The 10,758-nt window shown below is 34.7% G+C and overlaps 1 protein-coding gene across 1 annotated transcript; it reads left to right on the forward strand.

Moving 5' to 3' along the window:
- The first annotated feature begins 122 nt into the window (after positions 1–122).
- tekt2 (tektin 2 (testicular)) lies at positions 123–6,329 on the forward strand. The gene is made up of 10 exons (XM_051135968.1): positions 123–240; positions 921–1,081; positions 1,161–1,286; positions 2,690–2,895; positions 3,061–3,204; positions 3,390–3,504; positions 3,677–3,784; positions 5,322–5,465; positions 5,666–5,745; positions 5,841–6,329. The coding sequence occupies exons 2-10, from the start codon at positions 926–928 to the stop codon at positions 6,037–6,039; spliced, it is 1,278 nt and encodes a 425-aa protein (XP_050991925.1). The 5' UTR covers positions 123–240; positions 921–925; the 3' UTR covers positions 6,040–6,329.
- The last annotated feature ends 4,429 nt before the right edge of the window (positions 6,330–10,758 follow it).

Raw genomic sequence — 10,758 nt, forward strand, 5'->3', positions numbered from 1 at the left:
ACGGATTGGTATGCAATTCAACAAGTATCAGTTACGTGCAACAGCTGACACGAGCGTTAATGGAGATGCCGCGGTTAGATGATGAAACATCTTAGTGTGTAATTGTTGAGTGTTGCTATGCTGTATAAATTATTGAATAAGCTGTTGCGTCGCCCCGTTACCATGAGACCTGCTTACTGTTTTTACTGCTGGACTCACAACAGCCGACTGACAACACATCTGAAAGTTGCATCACTTTCGGTAAGTCAAATTAATGTTTTCGGTTGTTTACAAATGCCATATATATATGAACTTTATTTAAATATTTAACTCTTAAATGTATATGAATACATAAGTCGAAGCAGCCCATACATTTAACAAAGTATAGGTATAGTAAAAGTAGGCAAAGTATAGCTATAAGTTTAACTTAAGACTGTGTGACAAATCATTTTATGAAAGTACAAATATTCAGTATAGTCTCTCTATTAGGTCATGAAATACATATAAATACAGGATAAATATACAGAAATCAGTAAGTTATTTTTATATATATATATATATATATATATATATATATATATATAATATATATAATTCTGGTTATTTATGCAACAAACACATCACTGAACAATGTAATAATTGTTCATTTGCAATTAATACTAGTATTATTACTAAACTATAATGCTTCCTAAAATACATAAAAGAGATTTTACGTTACCAGAGTGAATTTAAGGGGCATTACTGATAGGGTGATTGTATCCAATAATAAAAAATAGTAGCCTAATAATAATAAACAATTGTAAAAAAAATCGTGACACGTGGATAACAAACAGACCGGTAAAGCACAACCAGAACCATATAAAATGTTGCCATGTGTGTTACCATTTGCCTGTTTACCAGAACTGTTTCTTTTGTCTTTAATCTTGTTTCTATGATACCAGCAAACATGGCCACCCTGAGCTCAAAGCCAGGCTTGCGTTACAGTGTCTCTGACTGGGCAACCAATAATAAACAGATATCAGACACTGCTGAGTACAAGCGCAGTATTTCACACGACATACGCCAGGAAGGAAGAGCTCTGCGTAATGAGACGACCAATAAGGTAATGATCGGGGTGGTTTGAGAGTTGTTAACAAGTCTTTTAGATTATAAATCTTTTGCTGTTACTGTCATCCCATCAGACACACTGGGATGAGTATGACAGCAGCCGGCGACTGAGTGACAGAATCAATGACGTCACGCACTGGAAGGAGAATCTGAACGCTTGTGCGCAACAAGTGGATGCAGAAATGGACGCTCTTACTCTGGTGATTAATGAGCTCATTAAACCATATTCATACTTTCTTCTGAAAATCCTGAAATATCAGTTTAAAAACATTGTGATGGTACAATTGTAATAAGGCGAATGGATGTCTGTTCTGGGTGTTTGTATGTTTGGTGAGCGGGTACGAAATTCCGCGAAAAGGGCGGATTGCTTTACTGCAGCAACAAATGCACCTGTACAGCCTGTATTTACGACAGTGAATTCCACTAATTTAACTGTAGGGTGCACCAAAGACGCAAAAATACACAAAACTACATAAAGTATTTTTATATAAATAAATTTACTGAAAAACAACTAGTGTAGAAACTATTTTTACTCAAAAATTGCTAGTATATTTTACAAATTATTACAAGGAAACATCAGGTTACATACTGAATTAAATGTGAAATGTGAGATATAAACTCAGAATTGTGAGAACAAAGTCAGAATTTTAAGATATAATGTTGCAATAACCTTTTTTATTCCATGGTGGAACCAAGTTTCCTTAAATAATCTTTGTGTTAATTACAATTTAATTTTTTTTTTTTTTTTTTACTGTTTTAGTAGAAAAACATGTAAAACATACTTCAATAATTATGGAAGCCCATTTCCACCACAGAACAAAACAAAATAAAATAAAATAATAGGTGTTTTTATCAGTTCTGACCTTTTTCTTCCAATATTACCTTTATATCTAGCAGGTTTTACTTTTTCCCCTCACAATATATATTACACAGTTTCTCACAATTCTGAAAAAAAGTAATTATTGCAAAATATAAACAAAATATAAACTCAGAATTCTTACTTTTTTCCTCACAATTGTGACCCTGGACCACAAAACCAGTCATAAGGGTCAATTGAGATTAAGATTATTGTACATAATATGAATAAATAAGCTTTCAATTGATGTATGGTTTGTTAGGATATGACAATATTTGGCTGTGATACAACTATTTGAAAATCTGGAACCTGAGATTGCAAAATATATATATATATATATATATATATATAGAGAGAGAGAGAGAGAGAGAGAGAGAGAGAGAGAGAATCACCTTTAAAGTTGTCCAAATGAAGTTCTTAGCAGTGCTACTTATGAATGGTTCTGTGGTCCTGGGTCACAATTCTGAGTTTACATCTTACAATTTTGAGTTCATATGTTGCAATTCAGTTTTTTTTTTCCTGCCACTGAATATAAATTGCAATTTTTTTTATTCACAGTTGCAACTTTATATCTCACAACTTTTCTTCTTTGAATTCTGTGAATTGTGAGATATAAACTCAGAATTGTGAGAACAAAGTCAGAATTTTAAGATATAAAGTTGCAATTACCTTTTTTATTCCATGGTGGAAACAAGTTTAATCTTAAATAATCTTTGTGTTAACACTACAAGTAATCTGTGTGCTAAGTCCAAGGAGGAGACGGAACGAGCCCTTGCTGCCACCGTTCTGCCTCTTGAAGTCACTGCAGAGTGCTTGAACCTCAGGGAAGGTCGTCGTGGCAAGGAGCTTATCAGCGACCCTGTAGAAGCTGAACTGAAGAAGGAAGTAGAGGTGATTGATGGAGCACAACGTGTCCTTCAGCAGTGCATCGATCAGGCCTTTGAACAGCTATGGTAAGTACATTCAGATAGACATTAATTGGTTTAAGCCACAGCAGTCTGCTTTGTTTATTTTGGATAACAATGAGGCTTATATAAATTAAATTTCATATATCTTTTGCCTATGCCTGTTGATATGATAAAGATTAAGTGGTTTCTAATCTCAACATATCTTATTAGTCGCTTACAGGAAGCACGGCAACAGCTAACAATTGACATTCAGGATAAAATAGAGGCCCTTGACGTGGACATGTCATGCTTGTCTCTTACTATACGGTCACCTGAGATCTCCCTGAAGCCCAACCCCACAAGAGTGCCCCCCGGGTGAGCATATGAGTTTATCTTGATATAATATTTTTTAACATCCTGAGAGTATAGTTCTATGAAGGGACCCCAAATAGGAATTTAGTATAAACCTCCATTTTTGACATTGTCAACATTCTATGGTAATTAACATTAATGCTAAAAAAATATCTGTAGTGTTTTTTTTTTTGTTTTTTTTTTTGCAGTTCCACAACTCCTCAGCAGTGGGAGCAGTTCAGCCGATACAATATTATCCGAGCTAAAGAAGAAATGCAGGCCTCTGTTCAAATAAGAGAGAACAACAGCATCACAAGAGCGCAGGTGCCACAACTGGTTTACAGATTCAAATTAAATCGTTTAGTATAGTTAAAAAGCTTATTTTTTACATTTTCAAGGGACATGATGTTCCAAATGACTTGCAGTTGAACACAGGATAGCAGCAGGATATTGATTCAATATGATATCCATTCACTACATGCATCTTCTCTTTTAGGTGCAGAATGAGCTGGAGGCCCAAAAAATGGCTGTGGAGTTTGCTCTCCGTAAGCGAACTCACCACGAGGAACAGGCCCATCATGAAATGCAATGGCAGCTGAAAACTGTATGGATTCTTCTTTATTCTCCCCCTTTTTAAATGTGCAATGAAACTGAAAAATATAACATTATTCCCAAAAAAACCCACAAGGTGATCCAAAGAGGTGTAACAGTATCCTCTTGAAGGGTTTTATTTTGCAATAATGACCATCTGACTGCAAAATATTTTTCTATTTTATGACTTCCCACCAAAAATCAATACATGGACTTCGATTTGAGTGTATCTTATTTGATTATGTGAGAAAGCAGACTGTGGACTAATACTAGCACTGGTTGTTAGGGCCTATATAATTAATTATTCAAAAATACAGCTTAAGTCAAAAGTTTACACAGAATCTGCAAAATGTTAATTATTTTACCAAAATAAGAGGTATCGTATAAAATGCATGTTATTTTTTTATGTAGTACTGACCTGAAAAAGATATTTCACATTTAAGATGTTTGCATTTAGTCCACAAGAGAAATTAATAGTTGAGTTCAAAGCTTACATACACTTGATGATCCACAGCTGTTTATTTGTTTAGTGATAGTTGTTAATGAGTCCCTTGTTTGTCCTGAACAGTTAAACTGCCCACTGTTCTTCCAAAAAACCCTTTGTTTGACAATGACTGTATGATTTTGAGATCCATCTTTTCCTTTTGAGGACAACTGAGGGACTCATATGCAACTATTACAGAAGGTTCAAATGCTCACTGATGCTTCAGAAGGAAACACGGTGCATTAAGAGCCAGGGGTGTAAACTTTTGAATAGAATGAAGATATGTACATTTGTTCTATTTTGCCTAAATATCATATTTTTATTCATTTAGTACTGCCATTTAAAAGCTACAGAAGATACTTACATGTTTCCCAGAAGAGAAAATAGGTTACATTTCTCTGATCTTCAAATTCAAAAAGTTTTCACTCTCCACGTCTTAATGTATCATGTTTCCTTTAGGAGCATCAGTAAGCATTTGAACCTTCTGTAATAGTTGCATATGAGTCCCTCAGTTGTCCTCGGTGTGAAAAGATGGATCTAAAAATCATGCAGTCGTTGTTGGAAAGGGTTCAAATACACAAAAATGCTAAAAAACCAAAGACCTGTATTTTTTTTTTCTGAAGAACAGTGGGCAGTTTAATTGTTCAGGACAAACAAATAAGGGACTCATGAACAACTATCACAAAAAAAAACAAAAAAAAACACACAACTGGATCATTCACGTAACAACACAGTAATAAGAATCAAGTGTATGTAAACTTTTGAACGGGGTCACTTTAATAAATTCAACTATTATTTATTCTTGTGGACTATATGCAAATGTCTTTTATTCAGGTCAGTAGTAAATAAAAAATAACATGCATTTTGTATGATCCCTCTTATTTTGATTAAATAATTAACATTTTGCAGATTCTGCAAGGTTTATGTAAACTTTTGACTTCAACTGTATCTGATACAAGAATGCAGCATTTGACTATTTAGAAAGTAGTATTCAACGGTGCTATGTGGTAATGGATGAATAGAATGAATAATATTTAATTGTATTATGTGTGCCAATACCTTTCAGACTCAAGAAGAAATTGCTGAGCTGGAGAAGGACATTTGTGGCCTAGAGGAGGACATGCAGGCCAAGATGGCTCCTTTAAAGCTGGTCCACACCCGTCTAGAGAACAGGATCAAGAGGCCGGGCATGGACCTGTGCCGAGATGAGGTAAGCTCCACCACCAGTTCATTGGCAACTTGCATAAAACATACATTGAAATTGGATTTCGCCAAATGACAATAAATATGATCATTCATCAGCAATAAACAGATGCATGACCTTTATTCTAGTTGGTGTCTTCCTACGAAAAACAAACACAATCCATCTGTTGTGTTTTGATTTGTTATCTCTTAACCCATTCCTCCCAGGTCCAGTTTGGGTTGGTGGATGAAGCCAAGCAACTGGAAGCCAGCATTCTGGCACTGAAACAGAAGCTTGCACAGGCCCAGTGAGTCCACTGTTTTAACTCCATTCCTCCTCTTATTCTATATAAATAATGCAAATTCAAAAAGAATTTGACCTGTTAACACCTTTGCCTGCCAGGCACTCCCTGCAGTCTCTGAAACAGCATGAAGCTCAAATGATAGAGGATCTGTCTCGTAAGCAGGATGCCCTGTCGCTGGAGCAGCACAGCAGCCAAACCCGTCAGCGCCTGACTCTGAGGGTCCAGACTGAAGGTCTGCCTTCAGCTGTGGTGCCTCTCACCAACTCTAGTGGCAGACACAAGCTGGACCTCGCTTGAGTTGACACCCTGATTCTCACCTTATACTTAAGGTGATGAAAGCTAAATTTCATGGGCGAAATCCAGTCATTTCTACAGGAATCTGTGTGATTAGGAGTTTCACATGAGGACATAAAGATTTCATTTGTGTTTAAGTTGAAAGTGCTTGGTTTGATGTGCGAGGTGCTTTATCCATCTCTATGCTCTCTATGCTATGCTCTATGCTACTGACAATGGATGGGTTTTTTTTGTCTGCGAAATTTCACTAATTAAACTGCACCTTTAGTCTAAATAAAGTCAATTAATGAAAATATTATTTTTCTTTTCAAATAAGCTGAAATCATAACTCACAACTTTCTCCTCATTCCAGTGCAGGGTTGCCAGGTCTGCAAAACAAAACTAGCTCAATGGCCAATCAAAACTGGCCCAAATCGCCTATCGCATATATCAAAACTCAAAATATGCTACTCCCATCCATATTTTACAGTTATGCATTATGTGCAGTTTCAGCTTAATCTTTATAAAATAGTGCTGTCAGTTGAAATTTTTTTTATCTAATTAATTATATGATGTGTCCATTAATTAATCTAATTGTGTTAAATGAGAAAGTATTAAGTAGACATTACAAGTAGTAGCTTTAAAAAGAAATATTTAATTTGATTCAGCATAAAATTTATTGCACATAAACTATAGAACATAAGAAGATAATTTGAGAAACATCTCAGTTTTTTTCGCTCATGCAATGGAAGTCACTGGTAACCACCTTTGTTACCAACAGTCTTCAAAATACCTTCTTTTATGTTTCACAAAAGAAAGTAAGTCGTTCAGGTCTGAGTAAATGATGACATTATTTTTTTTGGGTTAACTATCCCTTTAAAGGTTTTCTCCCCTTCTTTATGAAATAATACTCTAAATACGAAACTAAACTACCAACAGGTGGCGGTAAATGTATTTCATTCGATTTGCTAATTCAAACGGCTAATTCATTCAGGAAGCTAGTAAATGGCTCACGTTATAAATGGGCGTTTGAATCACTGATTCACACAATTCATTCAAAACACGGATTCATTCAGAAACATAGACGCACAACAGTTCTGCTGAGCAAAAACTGAGCAAAAACAGACAATACTGTGTTTAATATATAACACACAAATATAATATTAACTTATAATTTACAAAACTGTTGTATAAATCCACATTATATTCAGGACAAACAGCACTTGTGTGATACTGCATTCGCTGCTCGTGTGATATTGCTTATCATATATTATAAATATGAGACAAAAATGCATAATCTTGATTTTAAGGGCATGACTGCCTTTGTGAAGTTGATGCCCTGCATCATATTTGTCAGCAGTCAACTGTAATAAATGTAAAATGACATACAGGGCCAGGGGGCGGGCTAGTGCGTAACTGCGTTAAAATATTTAAATTGTGTTTTTTTCATAACTAATTAATTAACGCATTAAACTACCAGCCCTACTATATAGTAGTAATCATAAACACAGTCTGTTTTCATAAAGCGCCTGTTCCTTGGACTGTTGACTGAACGCCTGATGCATATCGCACACAAAATTAGAAACGTTTCATGAGTTTCAAAGTCGTCATCGAATTGGTCGAATTATACAGAATTTCCAAGAGACGTGTGTGTTGCATTCTTAAATGTCCCGCCGGGAAACAAAGATGCTGTGATGCCAAATCCCCTTATGAAAGAAGAAAGACATTGTGTTTACAACTGTGACAACGAGTGCTTATCTGGATCAACTAAATGCTGGATTTTCAAAAGTATGTGAAATATATAAAGTTCACAGCATAGACTAATACATCTGAAAGTTTTTCACACTGGACTGTTTGTGGGGACGTTCAACGCCCCTAAACATTATGCGTAAGTAATTTGGACTTTTGGTCAGTCCTTGGCCATTCAAAGCAGCCAAGGTTTCCAGACCTTCTGTCATCAATCTGAAGGTCTGGCTACATGAGACTCCACAAAGATTAGGTAAAATTAGGTAAAATATTTAATTCCAAGCACTTTAGTCAAATACAATTTATGCAAGAGGTCAAACTTCTAACCCATGAGGGAAAAAAACAACCCATGGCAACATTTTAAAAGCAGCCCAATTCCACAGGAATACAGTGGATTTGGCAACCCTGGTTCAAATTTTTGATGTCCGGTAAATGAACATATTGACACAGGGCCATGCACTTTTATAAGTAAATGACGTGAGTGTGACATTTACCATTCTGGTGTGGCCACTAATGGTAAGGTAATAAAGGGGAAGTACAGTAGATAGACACGTTTTGCAGACATGTTTATTCAAAGCGGTTTACGGTTTGTTCAAGGCATACATTTAATCGGTACTTGCGAATTAAACCCAAAGCCTTGGAGTTGCCAGCACCACAGTCTAACAGTTGAGCTGCAAAAATGGGTGATTTAACTGGTAAGAGAGAGAGGGTGGAAACTATTCAGGGGGAACTAAATGAACTAAATAAATTGATTTATTAATTGCATAATAAATTGTATTTTTTTATTCCAGTATTTCACAAAATTGCCTCTTCTTATGTGTTTACCAGCCTCAATTGTGTTTTCAGTGTGGTAATGGTTTTTGAGTATTGCATTTCAAACATTTTATGAGCTAGAGTGGAGCAAACATCTTAAATATGAAAACATACTAACAGGTTTTAATAGCTGTGTAATGATTATTGTCTTGACTCATGGTACCCTGCATGTGAATCATTGTGTCATATATTGTTAAATGGTATTTTTGTTTTCACAGACCTTTACAGCAACGTTAATCCATCTGTCAACATATTTCTATTTTATGTGTGGGAAGGGAAGCTAATGTTGCATGAAAGCCTCTATTTAGACTGGACTTTGACTCTTAGTGATGAACATGATAAAATAATGGGTGACACAAAAATCTATGCCCATTCATTGGTGAGGATTTATCAGTTCTGTTGAAGTTAACTGCTACACTAATGTATCTAAAGGGGACTGTTTGCGTCTAAGTGAAATAACAAGGAGGAAGGTATTATTTAATGGGGTTAAGTGCATGGCAAATATGACAGAGCTCAAATTGTAATCAAGTTTATATGTAAATGCCATTATATGAAAACTAAGGTGCTACTTTGGTGTTGATATGTATGTTGTTTTTGCTGTTTATAACTGTTCTTATAAATCTACAGCAAAGTTGAGGTTGTACACGGTTGCTGAAGCTTTCTGTTCTGTCATTGCTTTTCATGCTCAATGTCTTTACTTACATAGTTTGATGTGGTTAGGCAAGCTTGGTTTGAGCTGGTATTTTTTAAAAAATGTAATAAAAATATTTAGAATATACTAAATTCACTGGTTTTAATTGTTTAATTTTAGACTTTTTTAAAGCATTCATGTTTTCTTGAGATCCCTTGTGACTAATTCAATTTCTATTATTATTGTTAAATATATTGTTTTGATTTTGTAAAAAAATCCCCAAAATATTTATTTTATATTTTCTTCGTATATTAATGTCACTACCGAACAGTGTATGTTTTAGTCCACTGGCTGAATTTTTTTTTTTTACTACACCCTTACATTTATAATCAGGCAATATTTGTGTCCTCTTTCTCGTAGCTACACGGTGAGTAGGCCCCATCATTTTGAGGTAAAAGTGTTCAAAAGTCTGAAAATCTGTGTGTAACTTTAAGGAACATCACTACCAAATACCTTTTTTCTGCAATGAAGCACCCTTTTTCAGGTGTTATTAAATAACATTTAGTTTTTATATGTGTACAGCTGTTCAGAACTGTGCTAGCTAACCATGTACTATTTAGCATATTTGAGCTGGGGCCAAAAGTATCTAAAATTGTCATTACCGTAACAGCCACGACTCGGTATAGTGACAAAAGAGAACAAATAATCCTTTATTTAGGGGGATAAAAAAACACAATTTTAGTACAGTTACAAATTTTTTTGGATTGTAGTATATTTTAGTAGTGTTTTAGTATGTGGGTTAAAATTCTGTAGTGTGATGTGGTCGTTACCAAAACATTCCTGTTACTACCGAAAATGTGCAGTCACAACTGAAACATGGGATGTTTTGTCAAAAATAAAGTATACTGAGTTATCAGAGATGTTATGACAGTGTATTCAATGTATATTCAAACTAATGAGTCAACATGATCAACGTTTTGCCTTTTACAAAGAAAAACTGGATTCAAAATGCAACAAATCGTATAAATCACACTTGAAGTATTGCTAAAATTGTAAAAGTTATTGATTTACCTGTAAAAACTTTTTAATAAAATATCAAAAATATATTTACAAGGTAAATGCAAGCCATTAAATTATTATTACTGTGTTTTGGTAGTGACAAATTTAGGAAGAGGACAAATATTCCAAAACTTTCTAAAAAAACAATATGTGACCCTGGACCACAAAACCAGTCTTAAGTAGCACAGGTGTATTTGTAGCAATAGCAAAAATACATTGTATGGGTCAAAATTATTGATTTCTCGTTTATGCCAAAATCATTAGGATATTAAGTAAAGATCATGTTCCGTGAAGATATATTGTCAAATTCCTCCTGTAAATATAGCAAAACTTAATTTTTGATTAGTAAAACGCATTATTACGAGCTTAATTTGGACAACTTTAGGCGATTTTCTCCATATTTAGATTTTTTTGCACCCTCAGATTCCAGATTTTCAAATAGTTGTATCTTGGCCTATCCTAACAAACCATACATCAATGGAAAGCTTATTTAT

The sequence above is a fragment of the Labeo rohita genome, chromosome 19 (genome assembly GCF_022985175.1).
Source record: "Labeo rohita strain BAU-BD-2019 chromosome 19, IGBB_LRoh.1.0, whole genome shotgun sequence".
In the NCBI taxonomy this organism is placed as follows: Eukaryota; Metazoa; Chordata; class Actinopteri; order Cypriniformes; family Cyprinidae; genus Labeo; species Labeo rohita.

Coding starts and splice junctions, on each gene's coding strand:
- tekt2 (XM_051135968.1), top strand. CDS start 926: ATGGCCACCCTGAGCTCAAAGCCAGGCTTGCGTTACAGTGTCTCTGAC. Junction 3,205..3,389: donor CCCACAAGAGTGCCCCCCGG/GTGAGCATATGA, acceptor TTTTTTTTGCAG/TTCCACAACTCCTCAGCAGT. Junction 5,466..5,665: donor TGGACCTGTGCCGAGATGAG/GTAAGCTCCACC, acceptor CATTCCTCCCAG/GTCCAGTTTGGGTTGGTGGA.